This window comes from Ursus maritimus, unplaced genomic scaffold (assembly GCF_017311325.1).
Source record: "Ursus maritimus isolate PB19 unplaced genomic scaffold, ASM1731132v1 scaffold_21, whole genome shotgun sequence".
Lineage (NCBI taxonomy): Eukaryota > Metazoa > Chordata > Mammalia > Carnivora > Ursidae > Ursus > Ursus maritimus.
In genome coordinates, this window is record NW_024424564.1 from 38,426,388 (window position 1) to 38,447,327 (window position 20,940).

At 45.6% G+C, this 20,940-nt stretch overlaps 1 protein-coding gene across 2 annotated transcripts in view; it reads right to left on the minus strand.

Annotated features, from left to right (window-relative positions):
- The window catches only part of PAH (phenylalanine hydroxylase), a 67,207-nt gene that overhangs the window by 35,305 nt on the left and 10,962 nt on the right, over positions 1 to 20,940 (minus strand). For both annotated transcript variants that reach the window (XM_008705691.2, XM_008705690.2), the window contains exon 3: positions 10,527 to 10,710. In XM_008705691.2, the coding sequence (XP_008703913.1) occupies positions 10,527 to 10,710 (184 nt within the window). The remainder of the gene's footprint in view (positions 1 to 10,526; positions 10,711 to 20,940) is intronic.

A 20,940-nucleotide genomic window follows, 5' to 3' on the forward strand; every position in this document is an offset into this window, starting at 1 on the left:
CAACCCCAGGAGCTGGTGTTATTACCATCCCCATTTTACAGATGAGGACGTGGAGGAACAAGGAGGACAAGTCTCTTTATAGACCTTCTGGGTCCCAGCTGCTAGACTTTGGAGTCTAAATGACTCAGCACCAAGCTCTGCTCACCTAGCATGGCACCTGGCTCCCTACTTTGTCTCTGCAACGTTTCTCCAGGCTTTTCTTTCTTCTTGAGTCCACGGCTTTACCTTGTACAGTGGACCTCTGTTGTCAGCACTGAAAAGGGGGTCTCTTCCTTATTCAGATTTGGAAGGACTTGAGAAAGGGCATCTAGTGTGGTCATCCGGTGCTCAGGATTCCCTCTGAGACCATTCCGGCTTCCCCAGAATGTCATGACCCCATCACCTCCCTTCCAGGGCACCCCTTCTCCACTCACTCGCTCTCTCTTTTGCCTGGGAATCATCCATAATTCCAGCAGTTGCAGCTGCCCCCAGAGACAGGGCAAGTCAGCCTTGTCTTGCTGCCCCCACCTTCTCACTTGGGGCACCCTTCACCTTGTCGAAGTAGATTCTACAAATATGTATTCGGCACGTACTACTGGGGCACTAGACCCTGAGGGAGTCCTCACCTCTGCGGTGCTTGCATTCTAGTGGGGGTGGGTGGCAAGAAAGAAACAATAGATACATTTAAATAGGTAACAATGCCAGGACGTTCTTGAAGAAGAACGTGGTGTAAGGAGATGGAGAGGGAGGGGGATACGAATTCATACATCATCCTGTGTCCAGACCCCAGAGGGAGGGTCTCTGCACCTGACACGGCCTTGCCTTGGGTCAAAGGGACCTGGGATAGCCAGGGTCCGTCCTCCGTCCAGAGCTGGCTCCCTGTTTGTCTCAGGGAGAGTCAGTCTGGCGGTCATCAAGACCCAGCACAACAGAGCCGGCCACCTTCGGCTGCAATGCTATCTCTGAACTTACCATCCGTGGCACCCAGAACAAATTATGAAACCTCTTTGTGCCTCAGTCTCCCTAACTGTAAAAACGGGGATAATAATAGCACTATATGATCCTACCTGATTGGAACAATATGAGATTAAACGAGTTAATATGTGTGTTCACTGAGAACAGTACTGGCACATAGTAAATACTATTATTGTTCACCGGCAAGCTCCTGGGAATTTTTGTTAACTCTGCTCTTAGCTTAGAGAGCAGAGTAGAAAGTCTTCAGGTGAGACTGGGAAGTCCGCTACTTATTTTGTTGTGTAATTGAGCAGGTATTTTATCTCTCAGAGGCTTATTGTTTTATCCACAATACGGATTAGAATCACCTTTCCCTATTACTTCATTTTTGCATGAATTAAATACTATAGCAAAGGTGACACATCTTAGCACAGTGAGTGGTCTTCAGTAAGCACTTTTCTGTATTAACCATGAGGGTGACGAAGAATTTAATGATGGTGATAAAGGGAAGAAAAAGAAGGAAGAGGAAGAAGAGGAGGAGGATGAGGAAGGATGAGGAAGAGAAAAAGGAGGAGGAAGAGGAAGGGAAGGAGGGAGAGGAAGAGGAAGAGGAGAGAAAGGAGACTGGAGTCAGAAGCCCATTCGCAGTCAAGCTCTGATACTAACAGGCTTTCTAATCTTGGGCCTCAGTTTCCCCCTTCTATACAACGTGGGGTATTGGATTCACTTGTTGCTGTAATCCCTTTTGGGTTTTGTATTTCGAGCCCTACCGGAATGCTGTGAAGAGCCTCTGGCCAGAGGGGACATGAAAATATACTTCTAGTTCAATTAGTATGTCCATCTTGCTTGCTTCTGGAAATATAGCCCTGTATTTGTTCGGCACCCACAATGCACTGCGCCTCCCATTCCCCTTTCTCCTCTCGCCAGAGGATCAAGGTTCTACTCCACAGACGCAAGCCTTTTGCCCCACCTGGACTCAGAGCTGTGTGCGTGGCCATCTCCCTGCCGAACACCAGAGGGCAGCAGAACCAGCATATTGTCAGCTCTGGGTGTTTTTTTGTTTTGTTTTGTTTTGTTTTTTAGCTCCTCCAAAGGGAGAACTAGTTGGGCCAATTAGCTTAGTTCAGACCTCTAGGTGGAAAAGGAAAAAAAATCAAAGAACGTGAGAAGACTGTAAAACCTCAAAGGATTCAAGTCTTGGCAAAGAGGAGACAAAGAGGGGAGCAGCCCCCCAAACCCCAAACCCTTGTCACAGAGACTGTGAGGGACCCCCAGGCAGCACTGCAAGGCTGTGGGGCGCTCACCCCTGTCCAGGGATGTCCGGTAGTTTCGGAGCCTTGTCACCACCCAGAAAAGGCCCAGAACACAGCCAGGTTGGAGAAGCGGCAAAGCTTGGTGCTAGTCCTACAGACTTCTGAGCCGAACCGCCTGGGTCCACATCTTGCCTCTGCTACTTGGTAACTTTGGGACTTCGGGCAAATTACTTAACCTCTTTATCCTCCAGGGTCCCATTGGTAAAATGACTATAATAATATACCTCAGAGCATATGAGCATTAAATGAGCTAATGTATGAATAGTGCTTAGAACCACGCGTGGCACATGGCAAGTGCCTTATAAGAATTTGGTTCCATTATTATCATTATTATCACTCTAGAAGGCCAAGTGACAAGGGACGATAGGCCTGGTACCCTCTTTATCCAGGCAGCAGCCCAGCCCTACCTTTGGATCTATTCACCCGTCCCCCGCCCCCCCAGACCTCCTCTGAGGTGTAAAGCCTGTGTATCGTCTGGGGTAGAGGGAGACTCAGGCCAGGCCCACGACTGAGACGAGTTCAGCAGCCATCGCCGTGGAGAGCAGGACGAGGCTTAAGGAAATGTGACCCCAAAGAGGCAAGTTCTGGCTGTCGGGAATGGGGGAAGCAAGGTCCCGACATGGCTCACTTCTCAACAAGGCCGTGACGCGAGCAGTGTGAAGACCCAGGTGCTACAGGGAAGGAGACTACAGAGGACCCCAGACAACACAGGACCAAACCTTTACCTTCCTGGATGAAGCCTGCACTTTGTTTTACAGTCTTTCGTATTTCTTTCTTTCAGTTCTACACATATATTTATATACACACATCACACACACTCATGTATGCGGGGAGGTGCATGTCTCAGAGCTCAGAGAGGCCAAGCCACGGTGTGTCCCTATAGCTACATATCCGTGTTTGTTTCTACGTACCTGTAAGACCACTAACCTCCTGTGTGAGGCCGGAGCTTGAAGTCCCCAGGGCAGGAGACAGAAGGGAAGACTGGTGTGAAAGGGAGAAGAAGGCTGGAACCCCACAAGGACGGACAAATGGCTAGTTTTCAGAGAACAGTGGAAGCCTACAGTTGGTAGACTCCAGTCATTCTTTTTTCCCCCTTTTTAAAAAGATTTTATTTATTTACTTGACACAGAGAGAGAGAGAGAAAGCACAAGCAGGGGGAGCAGCAGAGGGAGAAGAGCACCCCCCTCCTCCCGCCCCAGAGCTGGGAGCCGAATACAGAGCTCAATCCCAGCACCCTGGGATCATGACCTGAGCCGCAGGCAGTCGCTTAACTGACGGAGCCACCCAGGAGCCCCCGACTCCAGTCATTCTTGTCGCCTCACCCTTGATGGAGCAGGGGCCCTGCTTGGTCTGCAGCTGAAGACCCTCACCTGGCCCGAGAGCTGGCGAGTCCGAGAGGCTCCAGGGAAGGTGGACTGTTTGCAGGCGCAGTTGGAAAGCCTGCACCTTACCCCGTGCAAAAGGTGGGCACACCTGGGCCTGAAGCCCACGTTTCCTCTCTCCCACTCACAAACCCTGTGATTCTGAGCAAGCGACTTGATCCCTGAGACTCTGGCTTCTCCGCTGTGAAATGCGTGAGGCAGCCAGTCTCTGGCTTGCTTCCTTGGTTGGGGTGAGAATCGACATACCCACAGTGGGTCCATCCGCCATCCTCACACTTGAACCTCACAGAGAAAACCCAGAGACACTTCTCTGGTTGAGTACAGTCACAGAGGTCACTGGTGGCAGGTCAGAGTTCACACCTGTGAACCTGGGATCGTCCGGTTTTCCCAGCCGAAAGTTATAGCTGCCTTTTTTCCTTTGAAGTTAATTTTTTGAGAGCTTAGGTTGCACCAGATACTGTGCTAAGTGCATTACTTCCATTGTTTTCATTCTCAAAGCAATGCTAGGGGCTTGACATTATTTCTGCTCTTCTGATGAGCAAACCAAGGCTCGAAGAGGGGCGGGGACTTGTACAAGAACACTGAGCTCACTGCAGAATGAGGACCCTGAAGAACTGCTCTGCCGGGTGGGCTTCGAAGAAGGTGCGGGGCGGTGGGGGGTTGATTTTAGCTTCCTGATTTCCCACCTGGAGACAGAAAGGAGGTGAAGAACTAAAGCAGGACTCTAGAGCACCTGGAGAAAGTCTCTAGGACTGACCCGGGTACTCCCCATCTCCCATCCCAAGCCATCCCGGATTTAGGGGTAGTAACTTTTTACACTGAAGTTCTCAGCTGCTCAGAGACACCTTCACATTTCCTTTCTCTTCTTTAGTGGCGATGGTGGGCCTCTCCCCCACCCCAGCACAGTGCTGGGAATAGAGACTGACCCCAGCGACCCAGGCCTTCATCTTGAAAAGTTAAATCAGATTAGCTCATTAATGACCTTTGCAAATATCTCCGCGGTGGGCTGGCCTCTGTGGGCCCCTCGACCGCCTCACGGGCCGCTGGGCTCAGCGTTAATGAATGACTTGGGCAGGCTGGTGCAACAGAGGCCCTCTGTGAGGCCAGAGGCACTGGAGGGGGGCAGATCATTAATAAATATTGATTTGGCTCCAAGGGAAGCAGCCTGCCGGAGAGCCAGCCCTGGACACCCACGTCGTGGTCTCATTAAATCGGGGTCAACTGCTCAGCCCGGACGCCAAGGGGCGGCTGGCTCAGGAGTGCTCCCGAGCAAGAGGCCCCCACAGGCCTGGTGGGAGCCTGCTTCCTGGCCAATGGGTCAGAGAAGGGCTATTAAATTTACAGCAGTTTAAGGTGCAGGCTGAGTCCCATGAACCCCTTCCCTCCACCAGACATCCACCAGCCCCAGGGTCTAGCCAGCGAGGCACCCGGCCTTGCCCCAGACTTCTGCCTCCAGCCTGTCTCACGGAGGGCAATAAATCTCCTTTCCTGGGCCCAAAATAGAAGGGTGTTCTCACCCCCTCTTTCCAGGCTCCTGGATGTCTCCTCTGAGGCATGGCCTCCAGCCTCACGGAGAAGCATTGGTGCGCTAATCCCTCGGGAAGGTCTTAGCAAGACCGGGTGCACCAAATGCTGGCTGTTGGTGCCAGACTGATTTCTTCCCCCTCCTGGACGGAGCAGAAGAGTGGTGGGCTCGGGGCTCACTTTTACCAGTGACGTGACAGGCAAAGCATTTGATCTCTCCATCCACATGTTAAAATAAGAATGAAAACCAGACGAATGAAAGGGCCTTAGCATAAAGTGAAGAGGTGAAAATGTGTCGGAATAAATCAATGATGGATATGTGTGAAATCATGAATAAGTAAAAGAATGACCCGCAGCATCCTGTATTCCAATCACCCTCCTAAACTGGAACTATCCTCCCAATACCCTTTGAAGATGCCATATAGCGTATAAACAGATCTACTGGCAGGTTGGCTGCTGTATCCCCAGATACCGAGTTCTGGTTTCTGAAAGCTTACATTGCACTCAGTCTGAGTACCTGCCACATACAATGGGAGTTATGGCCAATCTACCTTGAGACAAACAGAATACATCGAAAGCCTCTTGCCTATTATGTCTGTCTCCCTCCAGGGGTCCCTCCCTGACCCTGCTCCCCCTCCTCCCTCTCATGCCCAAGACTGGCTTCAGTGTACCTCCTAAGTGCTCCTGGTACAAACCACACTTCCCTATCCCTGCAGGTATCATGCCCTGTGGGAACCACCTGCTAGATTATAAGACACATGAGTCTAGGCGCCATGCGTGTCTTTCTCCCTACTGCGTCCCTATCCCACAGCTGCCCCTGAATGGGCGTTCGGTGAATGTAAGTTGCACAAATGAATGATTAACTGAATTAGGGCATAAATGTGGACAAAAGAAAAGAAGGTGACAAAGCTAACTGTGGTCTTTGAGAAGGAGTAGTAAAAGGAAAAGAAAGAAACCCTAAGAGTCAGGATTGTAATAAGTTAGAGCCACATAATTTATAAAATACTAAGGAAAGAGAGAATTCCAGGGGTATCATGGTTAAATGCCACAAAAATTCCAAAGACAATGAAAACAAAAAAGAGGATACTGGTTTGGGTCGTGGGTGTTGTCAGGAAGGTAAGGAAGAGGAGAAGAGAGGAGGAAGAAGGAAGCGAGAAGAGAGGGAGGGAGGAAGAAGTAAGGTAACCTGCATGGGAAGCTGGCCTTCTATCTCTTAGACCAGTGCTATTTCCGATATAACCCAGCCAAGTGGATACGGCATTGAAATCACATGCACAGGAAGTGGTATTTGGAAATGACAGGTCATTCCCAGCACCCCTCACATCATCCCTCTTAGAAACAGAGTCTGCTTACAAATTTATGATTGTCCTTAACTTGAAACCCAGTGACCTGGCAAATGGACTGGGGTCTAGAAATCACATTTGCATTGCATCTTCCCCCGTCAGTGAATAGAGCTGCCTCTAACAGACTGCAAGGGAGCGAGCCCCATACCCACAACACCAGCTCCGCTTCCAGCCCTGCTTCCAGCTCCGGGCTTGGTACACACCCCCTGCTTTGGCTTATCCTCTTAGCTGCAGGTCTGCTTGTATCAATGAGGCATTCTGCTGAAACAAAAGTCTCATCCCCAGCTGTCATGACTTAGGACAACATCAACGCACCCAGCAAGCCCCCAGGTGGACTGAAAAAGGCTATCAATCCCGTGTGTTTTTGCGAACATGCAGATCCTTGGTCTCCTGCAGACCCAGGGCCACAAACAAGCACCATCAGCCCTGAGAAGTGCCCTTGGGGCAAAGTGAAATGCACAGGAAGAAGGTTTGGAACTGAGAAGAGGAAAAGGGAAGATGGCAGCACAGAACGGAAGAGCAGAGGAAGGGAGAGAAGAGAGGCAGGCACAGGCCCTGGGAATGGGGAACCCCCAGCCTTCTGGAGCCCCCTACAGCCAGAAGCATCTTCTCTCTAAGGGTCCTCAACTCCTTGGAAACCATGAGCCCTTTGAAAATCACTCTTTAAACATGCAGGCACACACATAGGTACCATCTTGCCTACAATCCCATAGGCTTTCCAGACTCTTCCAAGGAATTCTAGCCTTCCTCCCCCCACAACTGATCTGAAACCTCAGCCTATCTGGGCCCTGCGTCAGGACAGCACTACTGAAGCAGCAAGGGGGCCGGAAGACAGGGCTGGGAGTGGGGAGAGGTGTGTAAGGGGGAGGGAATGAGCGTCATGACACTACACTGGTCTTCTCACAATAACTCTTCCCCTTAAATCACTGCTTCAGGAATCGATCCAAATAAAAAAGACAAAATTGTAAGTGCCCCCAGGCCAAACAGATAGACACAGACGGACAGATAGACAGATACAGAGATAAGTAAATACATAAATAGCCCTCCCCTCCCCACAGAAAATACAGTCGTACTGGCAGTGTGGACTCCCTCTGCGTCCACCACAGGACTCTTATAATTACCACAGCTTGAACAAAATCCACCAGATGTCCATCTGCTCTTGGAAAATAACTCCAATCGGATAAATTTCTCAAAAGGTGATAATCCCGTACCTCCATCTAGCCAAGACATTCTGTCTGTCTGCTCCTCCTGGCTGCAGTCTGCCTCCACGTAGGAATTTTCCATCCCCCTCTAAACATAATGTCATGCAGAAGACTCAAAGGGAAAGGTAAAAGGATTAGTAGATGGACCGATGGAAGATATTAATGCTCTTTCATGTTGGGTTGAAGGAGGATTTGAGGTCATCAGGAGAGAGGGTAGCAAGAGAATAGACCTCAAGTATTCAAAAGACTCTCTGGATTAAAATCCTATTAAAGTCACATCAGCTTCTCCAGGAGGCATTTTAGAAGGTTGGGATTTCTTTAACATGTCACCATAATTAACCTTCCCTTAAGCTGTTTTGGGTGGGGAACTTTAGCAATTAAGAAACTGAAAACTTTCATTTTCTATCACCCACATGGCCTTTTGAATGGTTTAAAAATAAGAGTGGAAAGTGGTTTAGCCTAATTGATTCGAGGGGTTCAGATCTCCCACTTCAACCTGCTGTCAGACTCGCTCCTGAGATCTGAGCCCCTCAGAAGAAAGGGCATTTTTGTCGAGTGAAAGAATCAAAGGTTCAGATCTACCATGATGCTTTTCTTCCTCTAATCATTCTCCCACTCTGCAAAGGCACAGTTGTTTTCCCTAGAAAGATCTGTCTCTGGGCCCAGACTCCAGTTCACAACACGAAGAAACCCAAAGAGCCGCCCCTCTCTGCAGAGGCTAGACTGTGCTGTTTGAGCACCGTTAGCACCCTGAGCAACCGTTCGGTTCCATGGACACTGGGGTCAGGAAACAGCGTCAGGTAGGGTGGCCTGTAGGGCCTGGGATGAACAACCACATGAATAAATAAAATGAGACACATGTTGTTTTCAAGGTTAGTCCTACCAGGGTTGTCTTCACTAGGTCAAACGTCAACTCAGTTTCAAATGTCAACACCCTGCCAGATTCCGTTACCTCGCCCTCATCACAACACCTGTCCCTCGACTGTAGTCACCTGGGTGTCTTGTCACCCTTGTCGGCCTGTGAGCACCTTCAGAATGCGTAGTGTTGAGCCCTTCCCCCACCTCCGCCCCAGCTCATATCACGATGCCTGGTGCAGAGTAGTGCTTGACACAGGCTTACACACAACCACGCAGAATTCATTCTGTGCCTTAAGGCAAGTCATGGCCTCTGTTTTTTTACAATGAAAAATTAAGGAGTCTCTTAGGCTGCACGACCTCTGAGGTCATTTGCCGGTTCTCAGAATCTCTGAAAAATGTGTTGTGTACAGGCTGGCTTTTCATGGCTCCTGTGCTGGGGTCATGATTTATAATAACAATGATGGTAATGGTAAGAATAGAGAGCATCTATTAAGCCCTTAAACATCATCTGCACGGTTCTCAATGCTCCACTGGTATTATTTCATTAATCCTACGAGGCAGACTCTTGTTACTCCCATTTGATACAGTAGGAGATTGTGAAGGTCAGTCATTTGCCCAAAGTCACACCAGGTGTAGCGTGCCCTGGTTCTGGAGTCTGGACTCCTAACTATTCTTGCAAGTTTCCATTAAGAACCTTCTTTCTGAGCCTTCAGTTCAGGCTGCCCGCCCTTCAGTTGATCTACATACATCTTCCCTGGCTCCCCAAGGAGCTGCCTGCCTGCTTGTCAATTGCTTTGATTTCCTACCCCAGGACCCCAGCTGGTCCAGCCTCCCCCTGCTCCAAGCAGAGGCAGAGTTTGCCCCAGGATCCGGCAGGCCCTTTGTCCTGAGGGCCTGCAGCTCCTGTCGGGAGCAGGTGGCCGGAAAAGCAAGAGAAGGCGTTCATCAGCAAAGCAGCTCGGGAGGTGGAAGGGAAGGAAGGCAAATAGGGTTGATCTAAGGAGGAATTCCAAGTGCCTGCCTCTCAGTGACCTGAGCCCATGGGCTTGGCTTTCTACTCTCTGCGGGTGCAGAATCTGGGAATAAACTTCCTTGTCTGGTAAGAGCTACAGGAGGACGAGGGCAGGAAAAGAAGAGAGATCTCCTAGGAAGACCTTGCAGGTATCTTTTAGAAAATGTTTCAGTGGCCTGTGCAAAGAGGTCAGTCTTCTCTCATTTTAAGGCATCTCTGCTAATTAAAATGTTATTTTCAGCTACAGAGCTTGAAACCCTCTTGACCCAATGTCTTCACTGCTCTGGCAAAAATAAAAAATAAAATAAAGACAACCTTTTGATTTTACAGTAGAAAAAAGTGTTTTGATTTAGGGGAAAAAAAAAAAGCAGTTCAACTCAGCAATCACACTCCTAAGTATTTACCCAAATGAGTTAAAAACTCATGTCCATACAAAAACCTGCGCATGAATGTTCATAATAGCTTTATTCATGATTGCTGAAATTTAGGATATATAAAATTGCAGCAAGAAAAAGAAAATTACTGGGGCGCCTGGGTGGCACAGCGGTTAAGTGTCTGCCTTCGGCTCGGGGCGTGATCCTGGCGTTATGGGATCGAGCCCCGCATCAGGGTCCTCCGCTATGAGCCTGCTTCTTCCTCTCCCACTCCCCCTGCTTGTGTTCCCTCTCTCGCTGGCTGTCTCTATTTCTGTTGGATGAATAAATAAAGAAAATCTTTAAAAAAAAAAAACGAAAAAAAAAGAAAAAGAATATTACTAATATAAGAAATAGCTATCTCGAGGAAGTGAAAAAAGCACATTTATTAAATGTCTAAAATGTGCTAGGCACTCCTCTAGGTCCCTAGCATACCCCCTCCAGCTTAGTCCCCCACAGTGGTCTACCAGGATAGACACCATTTTTGCCAGTAGTTTTTGAAGAGAATTCAAGTTGCTTTTGTTGCAAAATCCCTCTGTTTCTTACCTGTGTCTTTCATCTTATCCCGGGAAAGCTCATGGACAGTGGCACCGATCTCATACCGCAAGATCTTGATGATGTTTGCCAGGACAGGCATGCTACGTTTATCCAGATAGGTAAAAAATTCATACTCGTCTTTCTTTAAGCGTGAAGGTCTGGATTCAATATGGGTCAGGTTTATATCATTCTCCTAGAAGAGAGAAGTGGGAATGTGAAGGAGACAGTCACCGGAATTAACACAGACGAAACACACAAAACTAGAGGGGCGCCTGGGTGGCTCAGTTGGTTAAGCATCCAACTCTTCATCTCAGCTCATGTCTTGATCTCAGGGTCATGAGTTCAAGCCCCACACTGGGCATGGAGTGTGGGGCCCACTTTAAAACACACACACACACACACACACAACCAGAGCAAAACATGCAACACAATAAAATGCAGAAAGAGGAGGAACGGGACTTTTTTTAATATATAAGAGTAGAAGAAACTCCTTAATGTAACAAAAGTTATTGACTTCTCTGTGCAAAATCAAGTAACAAAAGGTGAAGGAAATAGTGCAAATGCTACAGAATTTTATCACATGGAAATCCACTAAAGACCTAGAGTTACAGACCTAAGATTTTGGTTTGGTTCAAATGTGTAGGGCAGCAGTTGGCAAAAATGTTTACATAGGGAAACCTCCGTTCTCAGATGAAATCCCCTGGAATCCCAATAATAATATCTCAGTAAATTAATAATACAGAAACAACCTTGTCCCCTTAAATAGGGTCCCTGGGAATCAGGCTTATTGGGTTCAAATCAAAGTTTTCATATGGGTTGTAAGATTAGACAAATGACAAACACAAAAGATAACTGATTTATGTATTTTCCTGGGGAAAGTGAGGACAAATTGTAGTACTAAATAGGGCGAACACATGAGGTCTCATTGCGAAGGGAAGGTTCGTGTATATGTGGGTTTTATTAAATGCCAAAAAATTAATAATCACTATAGCTACTCAACTCCCGTGTCTTTGGCTGGTGATGTTTTAGCTATCATCAGTTTTGTCATGAAAAGAAAAAGTCATATGTGTAAATTGATCCTCAAATTTGAATGCATGGTAGTCATCTGTTTCTTATTCAGAAAGTCTGATTTTATTGACAGAACTGTTCTTTGTGAAGAAAACCAAGGAATATATTCTATACTTTCTTAGAACAAATAAATAAATAAGGGTTACCCCAAACATTTAAATGGACAAAATGTACACTGAAAAAAATCTAACTTGACTGATTCTATAATTCCAGAAAATGAAATCCATCAATCTTGTAGTTTAGGAAATATATCTTTTTTGGGGGGGAGGGAGGCAGAGGGAAAGGGAGAGAGAGAATCCCAAGCAGGCTCCACACTCAGCATGGAGCCTGATGTGGGACTCAATCTCACAACCCTGACATCATGACCTGATCAAGAGTAGGACGCTTAACCAACTGAGCCACCCAGGTGCCCCAGGAAGTATATCTTTCTCTTTGATTGTTGAAGAGAAAACATGGATAATTACAATGATGACACTTTTTGTTTTGATCATCATTTCACAGTTTAGAATTAGGTTCTGGGACCTTCCCAACAAGCCTTTGAGTAGGTTAAGGGAGTTGTAAAATATAAAATCAGAGATGATGATGCTTTGCCAAAAGTGGCCGGAGAGTCATCGGTGTTCTGACCACACTATCTTTCCTGCGATACCATGAGAATTCTGCAAACATCAACTTTTATTATTATTACGACTGGTGTGCAAAGCACAAAAAATGAAAACTTCTGGGCCTGGCAAGCACAATAATAAGTGACTCCACACAGGTACTCTTCCTGCGTTTTCTTCCTCCTAACCCCCGAGGGCACATGGTAGAGCCATTGCTTATGGGCACCGGCTGCAGAGAAGTCAGGCTTGGCAGGGATGGCCAGGGAGCCCAAGGTGAGGGTCCCAGCTAGAGAGAGAGTGTGTGTGCATGGAGGAGGGAAGACCAGAGAGATAGCGGTTGCTCTGAAGCTTCCCAGACAAACAGAGGTAACTTCCTAAACAAAGCAAAGAGCAATGTCATCCTTCTTGGCTCAGAAACAAAGAGAGGCCCCACCTACTATTTACCTAAGTTGAAAGTTGAAAGGAAGAGATAACCAGTTTCTGCTTTGGGTAGAGCAGAAAATACAGCAGAGCCAGGAACCAAGAGTGGACACACGTCCGGCATGTTTATTGGCAACAGTGGGGCAGGTGATGGAAGGGGTGGCAAAGGTGGGAGGTGGAGAAAGGGCTGGAAGACAGACTATAGGCTGCGGTGTTCAACACCCACGCTCCACCCTTCACCAAAGCACTTCCAGAGAGAAGGCTCTCACTTCAGGAATAGCCCTAAAACAACAGATGCCCCATGACTCAGTTTTTCTAAGTCTGGAGATCTAACTTTAGGGGAAAAAATTCACAAAAATTCATACACTAATTAAACTCCCACAACAGGGGAATGATTAGGAAAATTATAGTGGAATCACTCAGTGGAGATTATGCCACCTTTGAAAAGAAAGTAACATTCACAAATCAATCAACATGATACAAAATGTTGGTTACCAGAGGGGGCAGGAGTTGGGGGGCAGGAAAAATAAGTGAAGGGGATCAACAGGTGGAAGGTTCCAGTTACAAAAAAAATAAGTCATGGGCATGTAATGTAGAGCATAGGGAATTAGTGAGTACTGTTGTAATAACTCTGTGTGGTGACAGACGGTAACTAGACTCAGGCTGGGAATCGTTTTGTAATGTATAAAAATATCAAATCAGTATGATGTACATTTGAAACTGATAGAATAGTGTATGTCAATTATACTTCCATTAAAAAAAAAAACCTCCCTCTGGCCCTCAACCCTCCCCCCACCCCACTCATGCTCTCTCTCGCTTACTCTCTCTCTCTCTCTCTCTCTCTCAAATAAATAAATAAAAACTTTTTTTTAAAGATTTTATTTATTTATTTGTCAGAAAGAGAGAGAGAGAGCACAAGCAGCGGGAGTGGCAGGCAGAGGGAGAAGCAGGCTCCCTGCTGAGCAGGGAGCCCCATGTGGGACTCGATCCCAGGACCTGAGCCGAAGGCAGACGCTTAACTGACTGAGGCACCCAGGTGTCCCAATAAATAAAATCTTAAAACAAACAAAAAAACAAAAAAACAAATAATAACAACATGCATGAGCCAGTGTCAGTAATCACTCTAAAATATGTTGACAGTAGTGGTCTGTACGCGATGGGCCTACAGATGATTTTGTTTCCTTCTTTCTATTTTTTTATCATAGTTCAACTTTTCTAAAAACAACACATATTACTTTTTCAATGAAAAATTAACTTTAATTCTTAAATGGTTACAATGACAACCACTTGGGAAAATACTTATGATCCATAGAAGTATGTGATAATTAAAACATGTTTTAAATAATTATGCCCAGGCCAAAAAAACAAAAAAAAAAAACAAAAAAAAGAAAAAGACTAGAATGAAATGCATCAGAATGAATTATTATGAGATTATGTACAACTTCTATTTATTTGCCAAAAGTCTTACAATATTATGCATATAATGAAAAGAAAAGTGTATCTTTTAACTGTGAGTGAAGTTTTTGGCTAAGAACACTCCACCAAACTCTCCAAACTATTTCTTTCCCATTTGAATCAATTTGTCAATAATTAACTCTCAAGTTTGGTGTGCAATTTCCTTATTGGGAGTTTTTCCAGCTTATCAGTGTGGATCCTTAGAAACCAATGATTTTGGTTGCTAAGAGAGACTTCAGGAACGAACCTCCAAACTTGACTATAATCATAGTTACCTCTTAGTAAATGAATTTTTATTTTTAAGCAAGGGTTCTCTGTAGGTTTACAAATTGACCCACATACACTCACTACATCTTTGGGTGAGGGACAAAGAAAGAACTCTTTCTGTTACTCCACACGGATATCTGGGTGGAGGCAAGAAAGGTTTAGAGCTAAACATTTCGAAGACAATTTCATGATTTGTCCAGTGGTGAATCTATGCATAAAAGATAACAGTGTAACACCTTATTTAATGAGGACTCTTGAGCGGAGAGTGTGGGGACTCAGAGAAAAATAAACTGAAATGAACAGCCTCTTTTAATAAGGATTGGCCAGAAATCCCTTCCCGTTCCCATCCTGGAGGAAAATCTTTCTAAAAGGGTCTTGGTCACTAGTGACTAAAACTACAGATACATAGAATTCACAATGGTGAAAAACAGATTTGCCCTTCTGAATCTTTTCAAGCTTAGGGTCCATTCTTTCTTCTTCCATCTCATTCCTCAAGAAAAGGAGAATGGTATAGTGGAGAAAGGGTGGGCTTTGGAAACTCATCTGAGTTCAACTTCTGGTCTGCTGCTACCACCTTTGTATACATTAGTTGAATTTTTATTTGTTTATGTTTGAAATAAAGACAATAGTATCACTTGGTAGCTCAGTAAGAAAAACGGAAAAAGCTCTTCACACCATTTTGGCTTCATTGATGGATACCCAGTAAGGGCTTATTATACTTTGCAGCTCTCAGCTTGGTATAGATATACATTTCCCTGGGAGGCAAAATGCCTTATGTTTTATGAGTTATTTTACCCTTTATTATTTGCTTTACCCTAAGTTATTCTCAGCTTCTTTCCTGAAAGCATGCTTCAAAAAGGAGAAGGAAAGTCTAAAGATATTTTCAGACAGGACAAGCCTGGAAAAGGAGAGCCTTTTGGACCACTTCATGTTAAACTTAAATGAAGTTATGTTCTGGCCTATCCCAGAGGTATCTGGGGGCAAATCAAAGACATTCACAGAGCATGTCCCAAATCACTGGTCTCAAGTAAACAGGAGCTTTCAATAACTGATTCGATCAAGCTCCTTCCATGTGCCAAACACTGTCCCAGGTGCTGGGACACAACAGAGAACAGAGTGGGGAAAATCCCTGCTCTTCTGGAGCTCACATTCTGGAAGCAGGAAACAAATAGTAACTATGAAAAATAAGAAGAATATACAGTCTTTAGATGGAATGGGAGAAAAATAGAGCAGGAAAGAGGAATTGGATATTCCGGGGGTGCCATGAAGGTGCTATTTTATATGGTGTGGTCAAGAAAGGCTCAAAAAATAAATAGGTGACATTTAAGCACAGACCTGAAGTCAATGAGAGAGCAAGCAGTGAGGGAACAGCAAGTGCAAGGGTCCTGGGGTAAGATAGTACGCAAGATGACTGCGGAACACCAAGCAGGCCAGAGTGTCTGCAGCAGAATGAGCAAGAGGGAGGGTATCAGGACAGGAGGCAGAGTAGTAACTGACCATGACCCATCAGCCGTTATCTGAACTTTGTTTTTCACTCAGAGTGAAAATAAATAAGAAGCTATAGAAGGTAATGAGGCAGAGATGATACATTTTTGGACTCATGTTTTAAAAGGAGCATTCCAACAGCTGTTTCAAGAATAGACTATAGTGGGCCAAGGGCAGAAGCAGTCTGGAGATCCCTACAATATTTGGGGTAAGAAACAACAATTACAAGGATTCGAGAAGAGGTCTCATGGAGACACAAACAGGGGTTCTTATCTATTTTACTGATCTCTTGGGAGAGGACCAGGAAGGACTCTGGTTGACAAAAAATCTGGAAACTAAGCCCACTGGGATGAACAGGAAACCAAAAACATTCAGGAAAGTATGGGCAGCACAATTAAATTCTAGAATGGATTCCAGATCATTCCCCACCCTGCTCTGGAGGAGAGTTCTTGGTCAGGTTCAAGCTGGACTGTCAGCAGGATTCACATACCTGGAGACCATCTTTTGGGACACACTCTTGCTTCCTCTGGAAGAATCTCTATTGTAATCTCTGGGTCTTTGCTTCCCTCCGTCTTCTTCCTCTTTGTTAGAGTATTTCTTCTCCACCCTCCCTTGCATTGGATTGGGGTTGCATCCAACTCAGAGGAGACCCATTTCTGGGGAGAACTGGGGTAGCAGCTTAATCCAGGCTCTTTTTTGAAGCTTTAGGGAAAAGAGCCTTTTTGTCCCTGTGTTCCTCTTTGTACACCTTTTCTTGCCAGCAGGGTCATAAGATGAAAAACGCCCTGTTTCAGTCCAGAGCTACCGAAGAACAATCACAACTCATGTGCCGTTAATGGGGTCATGGCACTCTAAATTTTCACCATGTGAAATCGAACTTCATCATAAAAGTTCGAAAAGTAAGCACTGTGTTGCTATTTCTCATATGCGTCCTGCTCTAAACGGTTTAGCAGCTAAAAACAGTGCCAGTTTTCAATCTGAGTTCTTCCAGTCAACACACAGTCACCTGGCCTCACAGAAAGTTTCATGCAGCACCATCCGTATGGGTAAACGATGAAAGCCACCTACATGTCCCCCAGTAGGAGAGGAGCGAGTACAGCCTCACCAGGAATGTACAGAGGGGAGAATGGATGACCTGCCACACTATGAACAGCTCTCCAAAGCAACGTTCACCGCTCTGTCACCAAGAAAGAACACTGCAGAAGGACGCTTTGCAATAAGGTTCCAGTTTTACGAAGAGTCAAAGCTTGCAAAACGAGGCCATACAAACCACTGGGTAGCTGAATATAGCAAAGGCTAACATGATAGGTGGGAGTAATATCGAATTCAGATTAATAGCTACATCTGAGGAGGAAGCAAGCCCATGGGGAAGGGTCTCCAGGGACTTGGGTCACTCATGCAATGTTTCATTTCTTAAGCAGGGAGTGAGTTGCATGGGTGTTCTTTGTATCATAATCTATATTGGCGGCCTTAAAGAAAACTTCAAAAGTCATCTGGGTTGTAAGAACTTTTTTTTCCCTCCAGTGGAGCTCAAAGCTCTTCTTATTTTGATTAAAGAAGCAATGTTCCCATAAACACTTGTACCGCTTGCGACTGCTCCGGACCTACGGCCAGAGGGGTAAAGGCAACCCTCGTGATTCATTCTAGACCCCGTCCTGCTCTCCAGGCCCAGGGGTCACAGGTGGGACCTTACAGTCCAAACTTTAGATAGTAAACATGGCATATCTTCCTAGACTGCCCCACCCCCTGCCACCCAGCCTCTGTCCCCAGGAATGCTGGGGTTGGCAGATGGAAAGGCTGTGAGGATTCTGTGACCTGAGCCCTTGTTTATTTTCTCCCTTCAAGTTATGCATTTCTTTGTTCTGGAATTAAGTTCCCCCTTCTTCTCTCCTGCCCCCCCCCTCAGGTTTCAGCTTAAACATTACACCTGCAAGAAACCTTCCCTGGCCAACTCTGCCTCATGGAACCCCAAGCTTCTCTCATTTCTGTAGGGGCAGAGAATGACTGACTCACTCCAGTCTCCCCAGCACCTTTATAGGGTCTGATAACAGTAGATACTCAAACAGTATTAATTGAATGCACAAATGAGAGAGGATGAGCTCACCAAATATCCAGTGGGGAAAAGGCATGGGTCATCCAGGCACAGGCAGAGCACAGGAAGTGAATACAACAAATATTGACTAGGCCTTTTCCATTTGTTTCCAAAAACCCTGTCCACTGTGAACATGGAGGGTGAATTCTGAAGCGGTTTTGGCTCTAATTGTCTAGCCTTAGGCAGCTTGCGTAGTCAGAACCTCTGTGTCCCCGTCAATTAAAGGATGCTAACTGAGCATACCCATGAACTTCAGCGCTCTGTATGTCCATGTATTTGTTTGTTCCCTTCCCTAGAGAATCTACAGTAAGGCGATTAGTGGAATGCTAGCAGAGGGAGGGAGACCTCTTCTTTGCAACCTCCCCAGGGAGCCAGCCTCTAATTTTACAGCCATTACTAAGCCACTTGCAGCAAAGATTCTCGGGAGACTATTTTTCTAAGAAGGCGCAGGACATGAGCTAGTAGAGGCTGAAAATATCGAGAGCTACAGACAATGTTTAAATAAAAGCATGCAGAATTGAACATTAGAACAACCGAGGACAGTGGGATGTCGGCAGACCAGCAGGTAGAGGTCTGGGTGTATTCCTAATTGTTTGACCCCAAGCCACTAAAACATCTGCACCGCCGTCTCACCACTTAGCCAACACAGGCAAACACAGTACTTCTGTATTTCTCCTGTAAATGCCGAACGGATTGTGCTACATTTTGATGTAGTTACTGGCTGAGGTTGACAAGGCCGCAAGTCCATCGGCAGGCAACATCGTCCCTTAATGGGACGGTGACTTGGGTGCTAATCATCTCAGGAAAAGATGGGCTCTCAGGCAGGGAATGAAGCCTGACCTGGGAGAAATCTGCCCTCACTCTGTACACCTCACTTTTTGTTTGGGGAGCTAGGATGTCTGTATGTGCTCCTGGTGGCTAGGGGCTAAGAAAGCTGTCACCATATGGAGTCAGGCAGGGGGGCCAGAGGGTCTAGGTTCCTACAACTGCAGTGTTTGGGTTATGACTCTGAGCATGTATTAAGCTTTAGTTGAATGTCCCTGTTGCCTCTCTGCTATGCCGCAAGCCGTCAAAGGATGGTCTTGCTCATTAAACATATGACTGCAGTGAGGGATTCCTAGAGTACAGGTGATTCTCCCCTATGGAGTGTTCTCCCCCTATTGTCAATCTTGGGGGAGCTGGATAGATTTGTACCCTTTGTCTCTATTCAGGAAAGGTAAGTTTATTTATACCGTCATTTTGGTTTTGATTCTGCCCGGCCTTTTGCTGGCCGTTTCACAGTAGTAATACCTGAACTCAGTGCCATTTAGCACCCTTCTACAGTACAGATATTGCCTTTAAGTGATTTGAAATATGCTCCTTGTAATTTCTACACCTTGCTCTTTTACCTCTGAAGTAATAGAAATTAAGTAGCATTTTTCTCCCATAATAGCTCTTCAAACATTTCCTTGCGCCATCTTCCCTCTTCAAGACAAACAATCCTAATCCTTAAACTCTTTTTCAAATTGCCAGGAATTTAAAAGTCCTTGAAGTTCTATGACCCTCTAAAACTGTGGTGCCTAAAAATGAGAATAAACATCTATTTTTTTAAAAAATTTATTTATTTGTTTATTAGATAGAGAGAGAGAGCACAAGTAGGGGGAAGGAGCAGAGTGGCAGGCAGAGGGAGCAGGAGAAGTAGGCTCCACTCGGAGCAGGGAGCCCGATGCGGGGCTGATCCCAGGACCCTGAGATCACGACCTGAGCCGAAGGCAGACGCTTAACTGACTGAGCCACCCAAGACTTGGCGTCCCAAGACTAAACATTTATTCAACTCTTACCATGTGCCAGATATTCTTACAAATATTTTACATGTGTTAATTCATTTAATTTTCACAGCAGCCCTACAATATAGGTTTATTGTTACCTTTATTTTAAAATAAGAAAACTAAGCCACTAAGAGCTTATATAACTTCTGCAAGCCCATCCAGCTCGTACAGAGGGCAATGGGGTGTTGAACTCAAACAGTTTGGCTCTAGACAGTATACTCTTAACCCCATGCTGTTCTACTTGTTGGGACCCCAAACCTAGTTTATAACGGATGGTCTGGAGCTCATAACTCTAAAACAGCAAAATATTAATAGGCCTTCCTTGAACAAGACCCTCTGGCCAAACATATTTGGGAAATACCAAGTAACATAACATTGGATAAATATCCTCTCTGCAGGGCTTCCTGGGGCCTGCAATACATATGTATATGTGTACAACGGCTTTCCAAGATCTAGATGGAGAATTCTCCAGACATATTCACCCTTCGATCATTCTTTTAATAAAATACTTACTAATGTATAGAATTCAACAGAATATTGTTTAGGAAACACTGCATAAAGTGTAGTTTAGATTCTTTCATTGGTTTTTGCCTTTTATTACCTTTGTCTTCATTTTATATGGTCCAGAAGTTTAGTGACAACCACAAAATTTTGGGGTTTTGTCTCCATTTCCATCTAATGCTCACTCTTCTGCCTCATTTACACAGATATCATGAGAGATATAAATACACAGACACACGATGGCCACCACAATCTCTCCGCTCTACTAAACTACTCTGCTTTTCTCTAACGGCCCTGCCCTGACTCTCGGTCATTGCCATTTGCCTGTGAATGCTCACAAACGATATTCAGTAATTCATTCTAGACTTTTTTTTACCTTCTTTTGGAAAGAAAAATTAAAACTCAAGGCTTTGGATTTTCTCTAGTCTTCTAACATCCTCCTCATCTTCATAATTTTTCCAGGATTTCTCATAGGGCTCATAGAGCACATGTGGAAGGGATCAAGGAAGAGACATGGTATGAGCACCTTTCGTAGGCTCAGAGGCATATCACACATTTTATGCAGCATGTAAATCCTCACGGCTCCCTGGAGGTAGGGATCATTAGCCCCACTCTTCAGATGAATACACACAGGCATATGTGTTAAAGGATCTGCCGAAGTCCATGAGATCCAGGATTCAAACCCCACAGTACAAAATCTATGCTCCTAATACTCCGTATATCACAAC